The sequence below is a fragment of the Lepidochelys kempii genome, chromosome 3 (genome assembly GCF_965140265.1).
Source record: "Lepidochelys kempii isolate rLepKem1 chromosome 3, rLepKem1.hap2, whole genome shotgun sequence".
In the NCBI taxonomy this organism is placed as follows: domain Eukaryota; kingdom Metazoa; phylum Chordata; order Testudines; family Cheloniidae; genus Lepidochelys; species Lepidochelys kempii.
This window is the reverse complement of record NC_133258.1, coordinates 65411165-65433998: the sequence shown is the minus strand read 5'-3', so window position 1 is coordinate 65433998 and position 22834 is coordinate 65411165. Positions and strand designations below refer to the sequence as shown.

At 40.1% G+C, this 22834-nt stretch overlaps 1 protein-coding gene across 7 annotated transcripts in view; it reads left to right on the top strand.

Moving 5' to 3' along the window:
- The window catches only part of CEP162 (centrosomal protein 162), an 80710-nt gene that overhangs the window by 14271 nt on the left and 43605 nt on the right, over nucleotides 1-22834 (top strand). For 6 of the 7 annotated variants that reach the window (XM_073336580.1, XM_073336579.1, XM_073336582.1 and 3 more), the window contains 7 exons: nucleotides 9240-9392; nucleotides 9727-9913; nucleotides 11197-11252; nucleotides 12926-13041; nucleotides 14864-14891; nucleotides 18657-18776; nucleotides 19632-19826. In XM_073336580.1, coding sequence (XP_073192681.1) covers nucleotides 9240-9392; nucleotides 9727-9913; nucleotides 11197-11252; nucleotides 12926-13041; nucleotides 14864-14891; nucleotides 18657-18776; nucleotides 19632-19826 — 855 coding nt within the window. The remainder of the gene's footprint in view (nucleotides 1-9239; nucleotides 9393-9726; nucleotides 9914-11196; nucleotides 11253-12925; nucleotides 13042-14863; nucleotides 14892-18656; nucleotides 18777-19631; nucleotides 19827-22834) is intronic. The other variant, XM_073336578.1, reaches the window with a different exon arrangement.

Here is a 22834-nt window from a genome sequence, read left to right as displayed (position 1 = left end):
TCTCAAGGGATTATGGAAAGTTTGACCTCTTCTCTTACATTTCCTTTTGGGGTCCTTGAGGTAACCCACAAAGCCTTTTGAAATTTTTCTGAAGCCACTACTGGGAGCTGTATGGGGAACTGTGGGATAGGTACTCGGAGAACAGTGCAACCAAATGATGTAGAACAGCACAAGTCAGCAGTTAGTATGGACGTTCTGAGCCATTTCTGCTTAAACCAATTCTATCACACTGGTTCAGCTAAGAACAGTTCAGTTGTCTAGAGTAGATGCAATCTTAAAGCCCAGGCTGCAGGATAGGCAGTTAAGAAAAAAATCTTTATAAACTGAGCAGATTTGATACAATAAACCTGGAGACCCACCAAACAATTTTAGGGTCAATTTTAAGAGTAGAACGTCACTTAAAAGCTGGAAAATAGTAGGTAATCTAGGCCAATTTTGCCAATACAGAATCTTCCATACATAGTGTGCTGGATTCTGGCTCACACTTTGGCCCCCTTGTTCTAATCCTGCATTGTGAAGAGGTCATAAAGCTGCTGTAACTGGGCAGCTGGGGATTACCCTGGCATAGGGAAATTTCTGGATGGCGTAAAGCAGTGCATCTGTGTCTCTGTGATCCCTTTCTGAGCACAGGGCCATGTTTAGAGCAATAGGCGCTATAAGACAGCAGAAGTTAAAGGCTGAGGGTGCTCTAGTTTGCACTGGAGGCTGAACTGGCCCCATTATCTGTGGGAATCCTGGAGCAAAGAGGTGACCGACAGCCACCTGTCTTGCCTCCCCATTCTTGGGTCCTTTGTCAAGTGTAGTTCAGCAAGATCCAAGGATCCAGGCCTATATTCTCAAATAGATTCTCCAGTACGTTGTCATATTGTGCAACTGAGCAGTGGCTGAACAATGCTGCAGTACTAAATTGCTGCAACGGATAAATTGAACGAGTGATCTAGTTTCTTATCTTATATTGTTTTGCAAGTCAGATGTACGCTTATTAACGTGCAGCATAAGGAACAAAGTAACGGTTAGCACTGCTGAAAAATAAATGATATTGCTTCAAAGGTAACAAATGTGGGAATTAACTTTGAATTTAACTTGTGAGGTCTAAACTTAATGTTCCATGAAATTCTGCAGAGCTCTGTGTTCCCTTAGGCTTGGTCTTGCTGTTCGTTTGCAGACAGCACTCTTGTTAAAGTCTATAGGAGGTACCTGCATGAGATCTGCAGCATTAAGCTTATAGTGCTTTAGGCACTCTGCTAATTGCATTATGTCATTCAAACGTGATTGTCAAAAGTATTTTGTCAATGTGAAGCAAACAAACTCCTATGCAAATCTGTAGGAGTGTTAGTTTTTCTGTCATCTATCATGCAGTGTAAATCTCTAGTCTGATTATCTTTTCCTAGCCCTCTCATCATGGAAAGGCCCTGACATTGAGTTTCATCGAATAATAAGCAATTCAATTGGTTTTCTATATTAATTAATAAACTAAAAGATACAGTGGTTTCTACTGACTGCTGTTCAGTTGGCTGAGAAGAAAATAATGGAAATAAAACTCGTAGTGTCTGTATATTTTATATTTGATCTCATCTTCCTTTGGCTTTATACTAAGGTTGAATTGATTTGTGGAGTATGTTTCCAGCTGTTGACTTTCATGTTTGGTAGATTAAGAAACTGCCTTTATTCCTATGGGCTGTTTTTCCCTCCTCTTGGATGCATTTGATCCTCGTTAATCACAGCTTCTAGTTCTTTTCACCATATTAGTGATAAAACAAAGAGCATGTGTCATAAATATAAAGGGAAGGATAAACCCCTTTAAAATCCCGCCTGGCCAGAGGAAAAATCCTCTCACCTGTAAAGGGTGAAAGGTAAAGCTAAAGGTAACCTCGCTGGCACCTGACCAAAATGACAAGATACTTTCAAAAGCTGGGAGGAGGGAGAAAAACAAAGGGTCTGTGTGTCTGTCTGTATGCTGCTTTTGCTGGGGATAGAGCAGGAATGGAGTCTTAGAACTTTTAGTAAGTAATCTAGCTAGGTATGCGTTAGATTATGATTTCTTTAAATGGCTGAGAAAAGAATTGTGCTGAATAGAATGACTATTTCTGTCTGTGTCTCTTTTTTGTAACTTAAGGTTTTGCCTAGAGGGATTCTCTGTTTTGAATCTAATTACCCTGTAAGGTGTCTACCATCCTGATTTTACAGGGGTGATTCCTTTACCTCTATTTACTTCTATTTCTATTAAAAGTCGTCTTGTAAGAAAACTGAATGCTTTTTCATGGTTCTCAGATCCAAGGGATTGGGTCTGTGGTCACCTATGCAAATTGGTGAGGATTTTTACCAAACCTTTCCCAGGAAGTGGGGTGCAAGGGTTGGGAGGATTTGGGGGGGAAAGACGTGTCCAAACTACGTTTCCCAGTAAACCCAGTTAGAGTTTGGTGGTGGCAGTGGATATTCCAAGGACAAAAGATAAAATTAATTTGTACCTTGGGGAAGTTTTAACCTAAGCTGGTAAAAGTAAGCTTAGGAGGTTTTCATGCAGGTCCCCACATCTGTACCCTAGAGTTCAGAGTGGGGGAGGAACCTTGACAGCATGATAAGAATTCTTGTCTAGTCTGTGTCCAGCTTGCATGTCTATTCTTGCTGTCTGTCTTGTTTCTCAAGATCCTCAGATAAGATTTGTCAAACTGGAGAAAGAGAAGAAAGTAATAGAAAATAATGCTGAAATAGCTGGAGATAATGAACAGAAGATGCCTCATTCAATTTTCCAATCTGGTACTTGATGTAATCAAGTTTTCTAATATTTGTTGACGTCAGTTTGGTGCTACTTTTGTATTTGCTATAGAAATTCCTTCCCTTAGTTTTCCAGTTAATCACAATGTTTTCATGAAACCAAGCTGCCCTTTGTCATTTGCATTGCCAAAAGTAACTAGAGGAACTGTGGACTTTGTTACTGAACTACACTATTGCAACATTATAATGTCATTTTTCATTAGAATACATTTAATAGTTTGGCCAGATATGGAAAAACCACTGGCATAGAAATCATGGGAAGAACTTGTGTACGTATCACTCTCTAGCGATTTGTAAAATTAATATAATACCTTTACATCAGTTCAAAGATTCTAATCCAACCAACATTCTGCAGATTTTTATGGGTCTGCTTCTGTCCCCCTTACTCATGTTGAGTAGTAAGTTATCCCGTGAATCGTGCCATTGCAGTTGCACCAGCATAAAACTGCTGTAACAGACAACTGTAGAAGAATCAAGCAGTTTATTTCTAAGGTATAGATTATATCTTTAGGCACAGACCTATGCATGGTGCAACATAAGAGGAGTCCCAAGAAGATTTGTTGCTCTCATAGCTGCAACTAATGATGGCTGGGCCATGGCATTTGTGTGTAAATAATAATGGCAGTGAGTAATTGGCAAGTAATAGGCTAAGTCCTTGTCTACACTAGAAAGATATACTGGTTTGACAATAATGACAGTTAAAGCAGTAGAGCCCATTAGTGTAGACACAGTTATCCTAGCCAAAAAAAAGGTGCTTTATACCAGCATAGCTAGTCTTGTATGGGAAGAGCAATAACTGTGTCATTTAACCTTTATGCTGGCATAACTGCATCCACAGTAGAGGTTGTGTTGCTATAGCTATGTGGGGAAAAATCACAAACCATAACTAACAGTTATATCAGTAAAACTTTTTAAAGTGTAGATGAGTCCTAAGTATGTTTTGATGTCAAAATCAAACCATTTCACATATTGTCAATAGTTTAGGAGTCCACAATAAGTGAAATGTTTGTTGCGTGGTCCTCTGAGTAATGTTTGATGGCTCCTCAGTTCTACAGGAAATCTCCCTTCTATTACATGTCTAGCTTTGTAAATGAATGTGCTGTTCTGTGTTTGATCAACCTCATGCTCGTCTGATGAACTGTAAAGCATCTCAGTCTGGGAGATGAAAGCACTAAAAACTGAAGAAATTTCTCAAGTTACAGTGGCAACATTTGGGGGCATGGGAAATGAGGTGGTTTTTTTTCTATTTTTAATAATAAAAGAAAAGGAAGTTGTAAAGGGATGTCTCATTTCTGAGTTGATATAATGAAAGGGATACTGTCATCTCTTTTAGCCTGGGAATCAAGGTCTGGTTCAATTTCCAGTGTTGCTACTGATTCACTTTGACCAGAACCAAGGCCCATTAAAGTTAACAGAAAGTCTCCCATTGTCTTCACTGGGCTTTAAATAAATTCCTATGAGATTTTAGGTGAGTTGTAGATGTGCAACTCTTGTAATTAAGATATTGAAATATCAAGGCTATTACCACCTTTTTATCACTGCTTTTCACTGTTATGTTGCTTCAACAGATCCAGATGCTTTCTTTGAAAACTGGTATTACAAAACTTGCTTTATCATTGGCATAGCTACATTAGTATTTATCTTCAGACAGTCTGACATCCCCTTCCATTCATGCTAGAATAAAACTTTTGTATAAGATAAGACACATTGTAAGTAACAGCTAAATCCATTAAAAAGAGAAAATAGTATATTTATAAATCTCCACAAGCAACAATTACTGCAGCTGCTGTACTGTAACTTTATATTTTTGGTAGCAGCTATAAAATTGATATAGTTCAACCTGCAAGAAATAATCCGGGGTTTTTTTTTTCAGTGTTGTAACTTAAATTCTCATGACTTATTTTTCTCTTTACTCCCTATTATACCTAAATATTCATGAATGTTGTGTGTGAGCTTAGTTGTTTCTGCAAAATCTTTTTCCAGTGCATCTTGCAACAAGACATTGGCTAAATACAGTATACTGGAAAAATTTAATAAGGCCAAGAAAGATGAAGAGGGAAATGCCGCTTCTGACATTCCAGACAGTTGTAAGGGTAACATACTTACTCTAGTTCCTATCCCGTAGGTGACTTTAAAAAAATATCAAAAATCATTTGTTTGTTGAAAAATTCTTGTCCAGTTATAAAATAAAATTAAAATAAAATAATGCAACCTTTTTTGGATATGGCCTACTGCCAAAAACAGGTGATGTTTTTAAAAGCTGTAATTCAGCATGAAAATAGCCCTTGTTGAGAACATTGCATTGTTCCAAAGGAAATTGATCTTGATTTGGCCATGTTATGAGGCTCTGAAAATTACATACAGAGCATGTGAAATCCTCTTTTCTTATTGGTTGTTTTAGTTTATTAAATTCCTGTCCTGCACTGAGAATCAAGCAGGCAGGCCCCCATTTCAATGGGGGTTCCCTGTGGCTCTCAATGCATTCACAAATCTTGTGTCAAACCCCCGCCTCCAAATCATGAGATTTTAAAAAATAATAAATTATGGGGTCTTCTATTTTTCTCCTTGATTTTAAGCCTTTAGGGTTCATGTATTCAGTTTTTTCTCTGCAACCATGATGGATAGAAACATTATTTTTAAATGAAATCATGTAGTTTCATGTAATTACATGACTCCAGGTGCTGGGGGTTTAAGAAAAATGCCAAATATTGTGAGTTTTGCAGAATATTTGCAAGAGTTGGCAGTGGCAAGATCAGGGCCTAAGTGATCACCTAGAACTGAACTGCAGTTGCTTGAATAGCTCAGTTCAACAACAAACAGATAACAAGTTCCTTAGGTCCTGGTCCAGCAAAGCACTTAAACAAGTCCCATTGAAATCACTGGGACCACTCACATGCTTTAATGCAGGATCTTTGCTCACAGGGTGAGTCCAGGCTGGCCTGGATGTACTCTGAACATTGTGGGAAACCCAAGATCTGGTAAATAGGGTCCTTCTCTAGTACCAGCAGCAGAATCCCCCATGGTCTAAAGGAATGTGTATGAGGCTAGGAGTTGAGTTATCTGTCAACATCCTTCCATCTGACTTGGTAATACTTATTTAGTGAGGCCTCACCATTTCTGCTCTATAAGATGGTAATATATACTCCCATTTTCCAGATGGAGTAGTTGAGGCACAGAGTGATTAAATGACTTGTCTAAGGTCACATAGGAAGTTTGTGGCAAAACCGGGATCAGATCCCTGAATTCTGTTGTTGTAGATCCATATCTTGTCAACTGGATTACAGTCCCTTTTAGACAAATTGCTCCAGAAATCAAGATATTCATGCCTACCCTTTTGAACAGCACTGAGAATTATAGATGGAAAAAATTCCATATGGGAGCAAATTGTGTCTTTACCTTATCTGAAAAATATGGCTATTAAGATTCAGGGGCTGTGTAAATAGGAGCCACTGTGGCCTAGTTAGGCATTGACCTCAGATAGAAAAGACTTTAGTTCTAGTACTTGCCCTGACATTTACTTGCTCCATCACTTAACTGCTCTGTGTTTCATTTACATCATCTGGAAAATAGGACTATTTGCCCAGACTTCCCATTTGCAGGTGGCAAAGTGTGTTATAACCAGCAGGAAATGTTCAGCATCCCACAGCTCCCATTTAGGGCACCTAAATAAGTGGTCAGATTTTCAAGAGTTGAGCTATATTGCTCTCAATGAGAGCTGCTGCATGCTAAGCACTTGTGAAAATCTGGTCTTGTTTGCATACATAATTAATTTTAACTTTGCTGTGAACTGACTTGTCCCAAGAATATTTCCATACTGCTCTGGAAAACTTTCCAAAGTATTTTTAGGAAGCCCTTTCCTCTTCTGCTACTGTAATACAAATATATAATAGTGAAGAGCATCATGGACTAGTATAGGTACTTAAAATGTTATTACAAAATTAGGCTTCAGTCATGCAATCAAATCAGTGCAGGTGGACCGCATCCACTTCAGTGGGATTCTTTGCAGATGCAGAGATGATGTACCCTTACATATCCGAATGCAAGGTAAGGACTTCTACTTTTAAAAAGGATGTCCGTATTGACTGTGTTATAAAAACATTTCACTGTAAATATACTATTGCTGTTTAATACAGTTAAATATCCAGCATCTGGAAATGTGTTGTTTTGTCTGTACATGTCCACTTTGAAATAGACAGATGACTTTCAAATCAGTTGGCGATGCGGGGGAATCTGTACGCTTAAATCCATTGACATTAATGGAAAGATTCCAGTTGACTTCAGTGGGTTTGGAATGAGGCCGTATATTTTTAGTTAGTTTTTTTAGGAAGTTTAACAATGTAAAGAGAGTACATCTAATATTTAGAATGTATTAAGACAGTTTGAGGATAAGTCACTGGAAAAAACAAATTAGTTTCACTTTTACAAGAGAGACATGGTAAAACAGAAATAATGAAATATGTACACAGGTGATACAAGTTTATAGGGCCATATTCTCTTCCCTGACTTTTCTCTCAGTACCAAGGAGATGGAAACTGGCCCTATCTCTGCTTTTGAGGTTTCCTCCACTGGGGGGAATTTTTGAAGAGGGTAGAGTGGGTGTAGCCAGTTTTTACACCACTTTCTTCCACAGTCCCTGTCAGAGTGCATTGGAGGTAAAGAGGAATATGGTAAGGGCAAGGAGAAATTTGGTTAGAGCACTCTGTAGTCTGGCTATTCCAAGCTGGTAAGCTGTTCCCAGCTGGCACAGCTCAGAAAGCTGTGTTTGCAGCCTGGCTGGGTAGAGAATTAGTGTAGCTATCCACAGCAAAGAATCTGGGCCTAAAAGTGTACTTTGTTGAGAAACAGCTTGTTAGACACAGCAATAAGTAGGGTTGCCAACCCTCCCGATTTGGCTGGGAGTCTCCTGGAATCAGGCTCAATCTCTCAGAGGATACTGAAGCCAATCTGGGAGATTTTAGGCTGATAAAAGTCCCACGGCACAGTGGGGCTAAGGCAGGCTCCCTACCTGCCCTGGCTCCACGCCGCTCCTGGAAGCAGCTGGCATGTCCAGCAGCGGCTCCTAGGTGGAGGCGTGGCCAGAAGTTGCTGCACCATGCCCCTGCCCCAAGCATTGACTCCACAGCTCCCATTGGCCGGGAACGGGAACCATGGTCAATGGGAACTGTGGGGGCGGTGCCTGCAGGCGGGGACAGCATGCACAGTGGCCTGGCCACTCCTGAACCTAGGAGCTGCTGCTGCTTCCAGGAGCAACCCAAGATAAGCCCTGCTCGGCTGGAGCCTGCACCCCGAACCTGCTCCCGAACCCCACCCCCCTGCCCCATCCCTGATCCCCCTCCCACACCCAAGCTCCCTCCCAGAGCCTGCACCCCTGCCTTAGGCTGATCCTGGAGCACCCTACCACACTCCGAACCCCTCAGCCCCAGCCCAGAACCCACACCACAATCCCCTGTATCAGCCTGGTGAAAGTAAGTGAGGGTGTGGGAGAGCAAGCAACGGAGGTGGGGGGGGGGGCTGAAGTGAGCGGGGGCGGGGCCTCAGAGAAAGGGTGGGGCAGGGCCTTGGGGAGGGGGTGAGGCAGGAGTCTTTGGGTTTGTGCTATTAGACAGTTGGCAACCCTAGCAATAAGTTATTAGTCAGAGCTGTATTTATCTCCAAAGGAAAAATGTATGAGAATAAGTGGCTTAGAGAGAAGAGAATTCCTATAAAAAATCTGTCAAACATACTGGACTGCTGGGACAATGACATTAATGCAAACATACAACAAAGAAATATTTTAAGATACAAACATGTGTGGAAGGGGAAGTATGATATGCTATATTATTCGAAAATTAGTATGTGATCATTTAATTAAAGGCTATTGTAATACATACAATGCGCAGGTTCATCCTTAACTTTCTTCTTTCCTGACTTTTGAATACTTACATGCAACCTGAATGTTCTTTTATTGTAGTTTTTTAATTAAATTAAATTTGTTTTTTTAAATATTGTAAGTTGCTGCTGAAGCAATGGGTGCTATTTAAATATATATAAAAGAAAACAAATACAAAGCTACATTTTCTCTGGGCTGCCAACTATGTTTACCACTAAATATTAATCTCTTTATAACACTTCTGGATATAATTGGCTTCCATGAATGCTTTTGTGAAGAGGTTACAAAATAGGCTCTATGTATTTCATAACATACGATGCTCGCCTCACCAGAATCTTAGGCTGGTGTTAAAAACGTGACTGTGAAAATAAAAAAATTGTAAAGCAGAGAGTAGCTAAGCTAAACAAGACATGCAAAGGGCTGAGTCACAGAACTTAATCGGAGCTAAGGGATGCAAACAAGTTTAATATCTTTGCTACTGTGATAAAGTATATAAACTTCACTCATTCTAAAAAGGCAACTGCAAGACTTAACCATGCAGTACAAATTGTCATTTGTAATTAATCTCTGTTGTGTACAAAACTGTCTTTTTTAGGAATGCTATGGACAAATGGAAGCTTTCTCAAGTCTCAAAAGGATTCCCACCCTATTGTAGAGGTGGATGAGGAGGCTCACACAGGAAAAATGCAGCTCCAAAAAAGTGATGGCATTTCTATATCCTTAAGTAGAGATAGCCTGGAACCTGATGGTAAGAAATAACAGAGAGAGGAACCATTTAATCAGATTATTAGCAAATTGCTGGTCAAGTTATTACAAATGAAGAATATATTTTTCTAAAAATAAACACAATAAGTGGTGAGAATTGGTGAAACTGTTACCTTAAAACATTGTTCTCGGCCCTGATCCTGCAAGTAATTCTGCATGGGGTCCATCTGCATGGAATCAGTTGCAGGATCCTGTACACTATTTAGTATTTCTTTAATACCATGTGGCTGTCTTTTATTATAATTAAACTTCTGTGATTATTCCATGGACTGAGATTGTATTATTGTAATTAGATTGTGATATGTTTTTAAATTTAGATTCAGTTGTGGCTTCTGGACCTAATCAAAGTATTTTGGGAGCTGGATTGGATACTTTGGAAGAACAAGAAGAAAAAGAGAGATTCTTTGCTAAACTTGAAAAAGGAGCTTCATCTACCATGGATTATTCAAGATTAAACAAAGAGCTGGACTCAAATGATTCTATATTACTAACAGCATTTGCCTGGTAATGTGTGGGGACTCTACACTGAAATTACTCCATTATTTTTAATAAATATATATATTATGATGGAGCTCAGAAGCCCAAATCACAATCAGGCATCATTGTACTAGGTACTGTATGAGCATACAAAACAATGTGGTTGTTACTCGGAAACTTTATAACTGAAGGGTATGTCTGCTCTTAAAGCTGAGGTTGTGATTCCCAGCTCGAGGAGACATTTGCTAGCTGCGATCAAGCTAGCATGGTAAAAAGTGTGGTAATGGCTGCTTGACTGGTGGGTGGGGCTAGTCATCCAACTACATGCTATGGTCTCAGATGTGTATGGAATCAGGATGTTGCCGTCATGCTGCTGCCATCATGCTCATCATTTAGTGTCCTAGTCCGATAAGAGCTTGTCTCCTCAAGATGGGAATCGCACACTTGGCTCAAAGTGCAACCTAGGGCAGACACAAATGAGATTAGCGAAAGGAGAGAATGAGGGGAGGGAGGATGAGAGTCATAGTGATAGTGCGCATGGTTATACAGACCTGTGCACAACTTGATAGTTACAAGATATTTAATTTTTTTTTCTTAACTATAACATGTAAATAAAGATATTGGTAATCCATACTAACCTTCCACTTAGCCATTTTCTTTTGACATATTCCTATAGAAATGACATTAGAAGTGAGGCTTGGGGAGGGATTTGAAGTAGTGACTTTATAGACTAGACCAGGGAAGTCATTCCATGTGTAAGAGGCTGTGTGAAAGCTGTGGGAGAAGACAAACAGGCAGTTAAGGCTGGCCTACTTGCGTGTACTTAGAGATTGGAAAAGAAATTTCTTAAGATATTAGAGCAGATAAGGAGGGAGAGGGAGAGTTCTGAAAAGCTTTAAAAGTGAAGACAACAGCCTGACTTTGGAGTAGAAAAGGGGGAGCCAAGAGAGGAACTCAAAGGGTGGAGTGCATGGCAAAGTTGGAACAAGAAGCAAAAATGATGATGATAGGCATGTTTGTTTTGAGGGGGCTATGTGGGTGTGAAGGAGGCCAGAGAGGAGGCTGTTGCAGTTACAAGGGGGAAGAGGTTTGGGGATGAGAGTTCTAGCTGTGTGGACAGCTATAACAACACTTACACCAGTAGAATATAAAATAGAATATCAATGATAAGTTCAAAAAATGTGCACATATTATTACAATTACCAGTATGAGGCAGGAAGCTTTTATGAAGAACAGATTTAAAAAAAAAATCTAAACTGGTGCTCATAAATGACAAGGGAGACAGTAACATTTTTTTTTTCCGCCCCCAGCAATGAACAAAATGTAGAACAAGTGGAAGATGAATCTAAACACAGAGAGAAATGTGGTAATAGTCTTATCTTCACAAATAATGCGTGTAAAATTTCTTGTTTAATTTGTGGAGTGTCGTCTTTTGGGCATTATTTTATACCCAACAGTGTAAACTAAGAATAGAGAAAATTTTATAAAACTGCTGAATAATTAACAAAAGGTGAAGTTCTAATTATAGAAGTGCTAATGATAGAAGCTACTGAAGTCATCAGAAAAATGCATGTTGGAATATCAGAGTAGAGCAGGATCTCCACAATTCCAATGGACCATGCTTTGAAGACCTGGAAAGGAAAAAATACAATTTAAAACTCTTTTGTTTGTCCCCTACTCCATATTTCTTTGAGAAAGTGAGCCAGAAAATTTGAGGCTCCTCTTCTTTTGCATATTCCAGATAGACAAGATAGTATAGCAACATCACTGAAAGGGTAGTGGGGGTATTATGGGAGCCAGGTGTTCTTTCATCTGGATTTTTTTCACATCAATATTCGTCCCAATGCATGCAACCTGTTTTTATTTGAAAGTCAAGGTGATTTTCTTGTTAACTGTACTAATAAGGGCTTGGGATCTGCCTTTTTATAACTTTACAAGACCTCTGTCAGGTGATTCCTAGATCAGCCTCCTCAGGTGATCAGAACCTCCCAGGTAGCTTAGTTTCCAGGCGACATCTCCCCTGACAAACCAGTTCTGCTGGGCAAGAGCTTGCCTATTGTCTAGGATGCTTAGAGGCAGATCCCAGTTTAAGGACGCTCTGTTGTCAGCCCTGTATCACTCCCACTTGAAATTTCAGTCCAACATGGAAGTAAAAGAACAAAAGAGAAGGAAAAGGGCTGCACAATCAAAATGAAGTTAGCAGCTTGGTAAAGTCACATTCAGAGAGTTCATAATTGCACACCAAATTCATAAATTGTAGATTTCCCAAATTGAGACACTGCCCCTCTCAGCCCGTCTCTACTTTTCCCTTTCATTGTGCTGCTGCTCCTCCCTCTCCCCTTACTTATAGCTCTTTCTTGGTTTATTTCATTCCATCCCAGCCTCTTAATCTATTATACTAAAAGGGCAAATTCCTTTTTTGAGACGGAACAAATTAATTGGTTAGCTGAACTGTCCAGAAATCCATTCTGGAAAGTTTGAATTTAATAAACGTAACTCTTACTAAATTTAAGTAAAATGCGTATTTGCAAACCTTAAATAACTAAAGGAAATATTCTTTCTTTAAAATGTATGGGTGCACTGTCAGCTCAAGGGTTATAATAGAAATGTTAAAACAAATTTGTAGTTTTACAAAGATAAAAGAATACAAATTCTTACAGTAACAGTTTAGTTTCTATGTAGTTATTGTAGTGTGTATATATAGACTATAATTATAGTCTTATAATTTCTTATAGTGAAACTCGTATAGTAACAATTGTACTACATAATCAGAAACTAAAGTATACATTTTGAATCATCAAATGTCAAACAAAAATATCATTGGGAACGGTAAAAAATCCTGTTTGTAGCAATTATACTATATACTCATTTGAATTTGGAGGGACTATACCTGGCTTATTCTTCATGCTAACTTTTGTTACAAAATAAGCTCTGTGAGCAACACATTATTTGTTGTTAGCAAAGTATTTTCCTGACACTGCCTGTATCCTTAAAAAAAAAAAAAAAATCATCTTTATTCCCTGCTTAATTTTACTTCAGGCAATTATAGTGAAGATTTTGAAGATGAGACCGAATCTAATTATCCTTCTAAAAATGAAGATAATGAAGTTGAGCAAACTGTCAGATCAGAAGCTGATTTAAAAATTCAAGGACAGGTATAATATTTAAATATTTAAATTGTTGAATTTTGTGGTATGAGACATTTTCTGCTATGAGTATCTGCTTTAAAGATCATCATAATTCTGACAAAGACCAAACTGCCAGTTTTAAAACACTTCTTAAAAATCTATTATTTTAAACTAATTGTCTGAGCTTTTAAACTACTTTTTTGAGTTTATAGAGATCTACAAGTACACAAATATATATGTAAAAGAACACAAGTAGCTATAGTTTTTTTTTTTTTTAATGGACTTGCATTACATACAAGGAAGAATAGAGGTATTTGGTGTGGTATTTTTCCATGAAGAATGTACTGTTCCTGGTGGTTTGATCTTGACATATCTACGGTACTTGCTTATTTGCATTTTGAGTTAACGTTCACAGATGGTAAGTGCAGTACTTAAAAGCACTGCACGGCGCTTCAGAATGACAGGGAGCTTTTCTCTCTTTTTTTGTGGGGAGGCCTGGGGCAGGGAGTCGGGGGTGAAAAAGCTATTGAGCTCTTCGGGAAAAGGAAAGCCTCTGACCCATAGAACTTTAGAATGAAAAGGGGAATCAAACTTTTCCTTTCCACCCCTTCTCCCAAACAGTGCATACATCTGTTGGCTAGTGATCTGCTGGATGACTTGTAAAGGGGTGGTCAGGACTATCTGTATCATCAATCATGAACCCAGTGGATCTAGCCACCTGGAATTCTGTCACTATAGGGGAATGCCGGAGTGGCATGGAGAAAGTGCAGTAGCTCTATACCTGCTCCCAGCTGCCTTTGGCATAGAAGGCAGGCCAGAGTGGCTGTATGCTCTGGCTATTTCTGAGTGCTGCAACAGCTTTTTTGGGATCACTTAGCATAGGTTAGATCAGTTCTGAGAATGCTCTAACTTTCACCAGAGGCCAAACCATTTCAGGATCACCCTCAAAATCCAGGGGCCAAAAATGTGGTTTAAAGTCTCATTTTCCTACCCTTTGGGTCTAAGAATTGGGGCCAGTGTGTTTTATGTAAGCAAAACAATGAGACCAAGAGGTAAGTCTTCAATGCAAAATTAAAGACAATAAGTCTTTTGTAAGGATATTTTGTGTTGTATCCATGTACTGTACCACATCTATAGAAAATACGATAAACGTATTTTCAGATACTTCTGGTTCCTTAAGACTGAAAAACAAAACACTGGTCCATAAAATGATTCTTATTTCTGAGCAAAGTTCTTTTAAAAATTCAATGCAACATAGTCGAGGTAAACTTTATTTAGTAGGGCGTACCATGTATGTGATTACAGCTTATCTACGTTATATTTTGTTGTCTAGAACAGCTCACATTAATCTCCAATTGATGACCCTCAAATTTTTGTAGCTTGTTTTGAAAACAAGTATTAGTTGAAATGCTAGTGCTAATAAATGCAAAACCACAAACAAACAGCACCTCCGCCCCTGTTCATATCACTTTAAGGCTTCAAACTTGAAGGCAAAGCAGTTAGGAAATGAAAAATGAATGCTGTAATAAGGACACTAACATGGTATTTTCTGATTTTCTTGTGTTGTAATTTGCAATAACAGCATTTTGCTAATGTAATTTTTAGCATCTAGTTCCACCTCACCCTTAAGGGGGAAGCAGAGTAAAAGAATGGGGAAGATGTATGGTCCCAGTTCATCTATTGGTATCATAACTTCATAGTGCTCCAAGCAGTTGCACAGCTTAAACTCATACTATAAATATTGAACTGCACATGAACTAAAGCAAACTTTTAATCTCTTTAAATATAAACTTATTTTGTTTTTTCAAATTCACAAAGTAACTATCCTTCACTGTTTCAATTGTTTTAGGATGAAAAGACTGGCATGCTGGCTAAAGGTAAAAATTTAAATTTGCAGTAGCGTGAAAATATTTGTAAAACATACAGCAAGTAAATCTGTTTTATTTCTGAATGTGAATTTACTGCTCCCTAATCATGGACTGAAGTAGTTAAGAATGATCCATATGTCTTAATTTTTAAATAGGCCTCAACACAGTCTCTAATTTTTCACCAAAAATTCAATTTCCACGTTTTCACACCTGGAAGCTTAGGGCCAGATCCTGCAGTGAGCTCAATGCAGGCACTGCAGTCCTCGCAGGTGGAGCTCATAGAACTGGGGCCTTAGTAGCCATGTTTCAGAATCATGCCCAGAGTGTTGAAATGTAGAGGGTGATCCAGTGGATATAGTGTACTTAGATTTTCAGAAGGCTTTTGACAAGGTCACTCACCAAAGACTTTTAAGCAAGGTAAGCTATCATTGGTTAAGAGTGAGGGTCCTCTCATGAATCCGTAACTGGTTAAAAGATAGGAAACGAAGGATAGGAATAAATGGTCAGCCTTCAGAATGGAGGTTGGTAAATAGTGGTGTCCTCCAGGGGTCTGTACTGGTACCAGTACTATTCAACATATACATAAATGATCTGGAAAAAGGGGTAAACAGTGAGGTAGCAAAATTTGCAGATGATACAAAACTACTCAGGATAGTTAAGTCCCAGGTAGACTGCGAAGCACTATAAAAGGATCTCACAAAACTGAGTGACTGGGCAACAAAATGGGAAATGAAATTCAGTGTTGATAAATGCAAAGTAATGCACATTGGAAAACATAATCCCAACTATACATATAAAATGATGGGGTCTAAATTAGTTGTTACCACTCAAGAAAGAGATCTTGGAGTCAGTGTGGATAGTTCTCTGAAAACATCCACTCAATGTGCAGAGGCAGTCAAAAAATTGAACAGAATGTTGAGAATCATTAAGACAGGGATAGCTAATAAGACAGAAAATATCATATTGCCTCTATATAAATCTGTGGTACGCCCACATCTTGAATACTGCCTGCAGATGTGGTCGTCCCATATCAAAAAAAAGATATATTAGAATTGGAAAAGGTTCAGAAAAGGGCAACAAAAATGAGTACGAGTATGGAATGGCTGCCATATGAGGAGAGATTAATAAAACTGGGACTTTTTAGCTTGGAAAAGAGACAAGTAAGGGTGGATATGATAGAGGTCTATAAAATCATGACTGGTGTGGAGAAAGTAAATGTGTTATTTACTCCTCATAACACACGAACTAGGGGTCATCAAATAATATTAATAGGCAGCAGGTTTAAAACAAACAAAAGGAAGTATTTTTTCACACAAGGCACAATCAACTTGTGGAGCTCCTTGCCAGAGAATGTTATGAAGGCCAAGTCTATAACAGGGTTCAAAAAAGAACTAGATAAGTTCATGTAGGATAGGTCCATCAATGGCTGTTAGCCCGGATGGGCAGGGGTGGTGTCCCTAGGCTTTGTTTGCCAGAAGCAGGGAATGGGTGACAGGGATGGATCACTTGATGATTACATGTTCTGTTCATTCCCCCTAGGGCACCTGGCACTGGCCACTGTCAGAAGACAGGATATAGGGCTAGATGGACTTTAGTCTGACCCCGTATGGCCGTGCTTATGTTCTAAAAACAGGACTTGATTAATGAAGCCCCAGCTTCCTTCTCCAAGCCCAACTGATACTTGGCGGGGTGGGAGCAATTAAGCATCTTTGAACCTAAAGTTAAGAACCAAAGCGAAAAAGATACCAGCTTAAGCTGCACCTCTCCTCCTGATTGTAACCCCTTGATAGTTTGAAATAATATTTTTGGCCCTGTGATGGAAGGTTGGACACCAGTGTTTTACATGCTTTTTGTGACCTACTTGTTGAAAGCCAAAGCCACCAACCCAACAAACTTGGGTTGAGTTTTTTCAGAGCCAGCTAGGGATCCAGCCTTATTTATTTCAGTGGGAGTTGTAACTAAATCCCCTAGTTGTCTTTGAAAATCTTAACCTTGTTGTCTAGCACTCTGACTTCCAATCATAACACACCCACTTCTGGAGAAAAGGATATTTTATTACTGGTCACTTCTATAGCGTTCCCCCTCACCAGAATGAAGAAGAGAATCTGCAGCCTGCTTACCTACCTGTCTGGAAGTGAGGAGATCATGAGGTGCACAAGAAGTCTTTCAGAAATTAACAGAATGTTTTTCCTATTCTCACTTGTCTCCTCCCTCCAAAAAGGGGGGTTTAAATAATTCAGAAATTGCTAAACGGGTTTTATTTTGGCAATTAAAAATAAAATAAAACCGTGCTGATTTTTGGAGAGTCCTTTAGAGTAATCTTATTATAGAGAGGCAAGACTTGGTGTGTCTGCAGAACGTGTGGGGTCTAACAAATTAATTGTCTTTAGCCAGTTCATAAGTGCAGAGGAAAGTTGTTGCTGCGGCCACACTGTCAAGGTTGCTAAGCTGTTACAGCTGCTCAGTGCTTCTGTTCTTGGAGCTTCAGTGTTACCAGCATGAGCAGAAAGCTCAGCCTGCTAATTCAGCGGACCTTGATGTTACTTGTAGAGAGAGACCACAGACAAGGTTCAGTGACTAAGGCACTCTGCCAGGTTTATTGCCCTCTAGGCACGTCCTAACGACTCTCTTAACTTGCACAAGTACATTAACGCATGAGTGCCTCATGGCAAGGAGTGGCTCAGACAGCGGCGGGAATTTCTGTTGTCCCCTCGGCCGCACAAAGGATTAAGGCGAGGTACCCCGACATTTATAGACTGAGACAAACAACTGGGATAAACAACTTACATACCACCTTACGTGTTTCATGACATCTGTTTGTTACCTCCCGTTGTACCTTACTCCAGATGTCTTGGACAAAACACCCCTATTAATTATTCTGTCAAACTATTTTATCTTGTGCTAGGTTGGGATGTATTTGTATTAACTTCCTGGAATATAGTTACATAGTTACTTGAGAACTCTGGGTGTTTTTGTACCATCCTCTCCAGTCAGGAATGTGCTTACTTGGTTAGCCAATATCTAGTGTATTAGTTATTTTGCCAAGGCCAAGCCTACTGTGGTTCACAGCCTTTAGTTCACACTGTTAGTTGTGCGTAGGGCTCAAACAAGGCCTACACCACTAACAAAATACCTGCTGGTGAATTAACAAAATATTAACTACTCTGACAGTGTTTTATGTTCAAGTATGCTAATCCTGAATTTGAAGGGATAAATGGTAAAGGCCTATTAATAACAAAACCAAGTGAGGGCTTAATTCATGAGGGTTAACTAAAGGGCTCACTCATGAGTCTATCTGTGCAGCGTAGTATAAGGATGTGTACACCCATTTGACTATTCACATTGCTTGTCATAGCATGGTGGGGAAATAGCAATTGCTAAGCCACTACTTCCTCTCCTAGGCAGGAATGGGGTGTGGATTGAGCCTTAGCACCTCTTGTCTAGTGTGCCAGCCAGCACAACTGAGCTGGTTTGGAGCAGAGTGGGCAGGGAAGCTGCACTGGGAAAAGAGCTGGAGTAGCTTGCTTCCCACAAGGAGCAAGAGGGAAGCAGAGACTGAATTATGACTGTGTCACAGTTCAAGGTCTGCTCTGCTGCTGGTGGAAGTGCAACTAGGAATTGACCCATACGCATGACGGATCACAAGGTGCTAATCTGTTCCTAACTGATTAAAATTGTATTCTGCATCCACTGGGCCAGGATGGAGAAGGTGTAATATCACATCAGTGACAGTATTCCCTAAAGTCCCAGGTTTATCTTTTTGTATCCTTTTAGTTGTGTTGCTTGATTCACAAGACTCCACCATGGAAACCCAAAAGGTCATTGAACAGCAAGATGCAGCAGTGACTGAACATCAGACACCTGAAGTCACTAAGGATGAAATAAATGGAACTGGTAAGGCTGCTTTGTCTTTGTTTTGTTTGTTTGTTTTAATTTAGACTGTATTTTAGCTGGAGACCTGATGGCTCCAGAGGATTGGATAGAGGAAATAAGGAAATTCTATGTTGCCTATGCAAATCAAGCCCTGGTTGGTAATGACCAAAATCTTGAGGAAAGAAATGCTTTTTCTTTTCAGGCTTAAATTTTTTTTCATAAAGGTCTTTTCCAGACAACTGATACTTAAGTTTTAAATATTTTATTTTATTTTTTCTTGATCACTGCAAGCTGCTTTCACTCTCTCACACACACACACACACACACACACACACTCTTTAGCAATTGAATTTCATTTAGAAGTCAGAAATAGACGTTCACAGCATCTAAAATTTTAATTGTATTCAAAATTCTAATGGGGGAGAGAAATCAAAACAATGAGAAAATATATAACTCCATGAAGACTTACAATACACTTATTTCATCATAGCCACACTGTATTTAATCTAACAAAATATACGTCTCATTTGTGAGAGTTTTAGTAGTGAAAATATTTATAAAAATGGAAACACCTATAACTGCAGGAAAAGACTGTAGAGAAGAGCAAGTATTATTTAATAAACACTTTCATAGTTAAAATGAAGTTTGCTGTTTTCAGCAATAGTTGCTCCCTGTAAATTTTGAAATTGAGTCGAGAGAAGATAAGTAAATTGTTGGATTTCTTTTCTTTTTCTCATTACTTTGTCACAATGCTGTTACATTTATCTGTTAATAGATCATGCTAGTGACTGAAACTTGTTCTTCCAATGTGTTGAGTTGACTTATTGTTTCTCTAATGAATTTCCAGTTCCCTACATCTTGATTGTTAATTTCCAGCAGGTATTTCCTATGGACAAACTAACAGTGATATTGAAGCATTACAGCAGGCCTATTGTCATATTGATCAATCTCTAGGAGACACTGATGAGCAAAGAATTAATCTTAGTACGATGGAAAATGCAGAGTGCCCAGTCCAAGATGCTTCACAAATCAACGAAGACTGTGCAAAAAACATCTCAACTACTGAATCAGGTAGATGCTGCACATGGAAGCAGAGTTGTGATTTCCCATCTATTGCCGTTCCCTGGTTGACAGTACTACATTATGGAAATGATACATTCAAACTCTATGGATAGAACTAGTACAGAGAGCAGCTATTTGCCATTTCATTTAGGTTAAAAAGAGCTGTGGTTTCTGGTAACGTGGACTGTATTGCTCATGCTCAACTAATCTTGAGTATATTATCTTTCTATAATTCCGTTCTTGTTCAAATTATGTAAAATCAGTGTATGTTTTGGGTTATGCTCAAGTTACACCTGAGAAGTGTGTTCAAGTTACTTAAAGGAATTATTTCAAACAAAGAGCTAAAACTTAAAGCAGACTGTTCTTATTTATGCATTTATAACATAAATTGACTCCAATATTCTCTATTCCATAAAACAAATCTCTTTTTAAAAATTGAAAAAACAAAACTGTAATATATCACATACACAAGTAAAATATATAAGCCTAGGGATAAAATTTTTCAGAAGAGCCTGAGTTCCATTTTCAAGAGAATCTTAGGCCTTGTCTACACTACGAAATTAGGTCGTTTTAGAAAAGAAGTCGATTTTTAGAAACAGATTTTATACAGTTAATTCAGTATGTCCACACTAAGCGCATTAAATCGGTGGAGTGCATCCTCACTTCCGTGGCTAGCATAGACTTAGAGTGGTGCACTGTGGGTAGCTATCCCACAGTTCCCACAGTCTCCACTGCCCGTTGGAATTCTGGGTTAAGCTCCCAATGCCTGATGGGGCAAAAACATTGTCGCAGGTGGTTTTGGGTACAGGTCCCCCTTCCTCCGTGAATGCAACAGCAGACAATCGTTTCGCTCCTTTCTTCCTGGGTTACCCGTGCAGACGCCATACCACAGCAAGCATGGAGCCTGCTCAGCTCACCGTCACCGTACGTCTCCAATGCAGTACTGCATTGCTGCACAGCAGCAGCTCCTTGCCTTCGCGCCAGACGGTGCAGTAGGACTGATAGCTGTCGTACATCTCCTGGGTGCTCCTGGCAGACCTCGGTGACGTCGATCGGGGTGCCTGGACAGACATGGCTATCCTCCTCTTAGAGCACCGAATGGGAGCCAGAGACTCCAGGTCATTCTCTTCTTTAAGTTTTGTCTCATGGAGATTCAGTCAGGCCTGGAATATCCTGCGAGCTGGAGGCTTCTGCCTCAGGCTGCTCTCCCAGCTGGCAGCACCACACGGTCGCACCTACCCCAGCCTACCCCTTGCTCCCATGGCTCATGAAGCCTGGACAGTAGTAAGGAGCAGTTCAACCATAGGCTGAGCAAGTGTAGAATGGTGGTAGAATGTGCCTTTGGACTTTTAAAAGCTCACTGGTGCTGTTTGCTGACTAGGTCAGACCTCAGTGTAATGAACATTCCCATTGTTATTGCTGCTTGCTGTGTGCTCCATAATATCTGTGAGTAAGGGGGAGACGTTTATGGCGGGGTGTGAGGTTGAAGCAAATCTCCTGGCGTCCGATTTTGAGCAGCCAGACAACAGGGCGATTAGAAAAGCACAGCAAGGCGCGCTGTGCATCAGAGAGGCTTTGAAAACTACTCTCATGACTGGCCAGGCTTTGGTGTGACAGTTGTGTGTGTTCCTCCTTGATGCAAACCCTCCTCCTTTGTTAATTTTAATTCCCTGTAAGCCAACTACACTCCCCCCCCCTTCGAAATAAAGTAACTATTATTTTGAAACCATGCATTCTTTCTTAATTAAAAAAAAAAAAAAGATAACGGACAAGGTAGCCCGAGTCGGGTGAGGGAGGAGGGAAGGACAAGGCCACATGGCTTATTGTAGCCACACTAAAAATCAGACTGTTTTGAATGACAGCCCTCTGTTGCTTGGGCCATCCTCTGGAGTGGAGTGGCTGGGTGCCCAGAGCCTCTGCCCTGCCGCGTTCTTGGGAGTCTGGGTGAGGAGGCTATGGAACATGGGGAGGAGGGGAGGCGGTTGTACATGGCTGCAGTGGGGTCTGCCCTCTTGTTGGCTTTCCTGCAGCTCCAACAGACGCTTCATCATGTCCATTTGGTCCCCCATTAGCCTCAGCATCGCATCCTTCCTCCACGCTTCACACTCACTTAATTCTTTCCTGGCCTCTACCACTGAATGCCTCCATGCATTAAGCTGTGCCCTATCATTGCGGGAGGACTGCATGAGCTCGGAAAACATGTCATCGTGAGTGCGGTTTTTTCGCCTTCTAATCTGCGATAACCTCAGGGATGGAGATGATAGGGGGACTGCATGGTCACCTGTCCTGCTGAGTGCCGCTGAGTTCACCATGCTGACCAAACAGGAAATGAAATTCAGAAGTTCCTGGGGCTTTTCCTGTGTACCTGGCTAGTGCATCAGAGTTCAAAGCGCTGTACAGAGCGGTCACAGTGGAACACTTTGGGATAGCTCCTCTAGGCCAATACTGTCGATTTGTATCCGCATTACCCCAAATTCAACCCAGCAAGGTCGATTTTAGTGCTACTCCCCTTGTCGGGGAGGAGTACAGAAGTCGATTTTAAGAGCCCTTTAGGTCGACAGAACGGGGTTGGTTGTGTGGACTCAGTCATTTTTAAATTGACCTAACGTGGCTAAATTTGACCTAACCCCGTAGAGTAGACCAGGCCTTAGGCTCCTAAGTAGAGCTGGCTGGGAAACCTAATTTCAGTTCTGTGAAAACTTTAGAGTTTTCGGAATTTTTTTAATCCTGACTCAGGACAAAAAGTTGTTCTCCAGAATTTTCACAGAACTGAAATCCTGCAACATTTCATTTTGGAAACACCAAAATCTGGTGTTTCTGAAACAAAATATGCTCCCAGGATTCCTGGGTGCCTCTTTGGCAGGCTGCAGGGAAGCTGGAGACCAATGAGGCCTTGGCAGTTGCAGAGTGAAATTGATGTGATTCTTATCAGTTTCACTGCTGTCTATCACTGAATAACAGCGGTGAAACTGACCAGACCTTTTAACTTGACAAAAGTCTGGTCAGCTTCAGGGCTG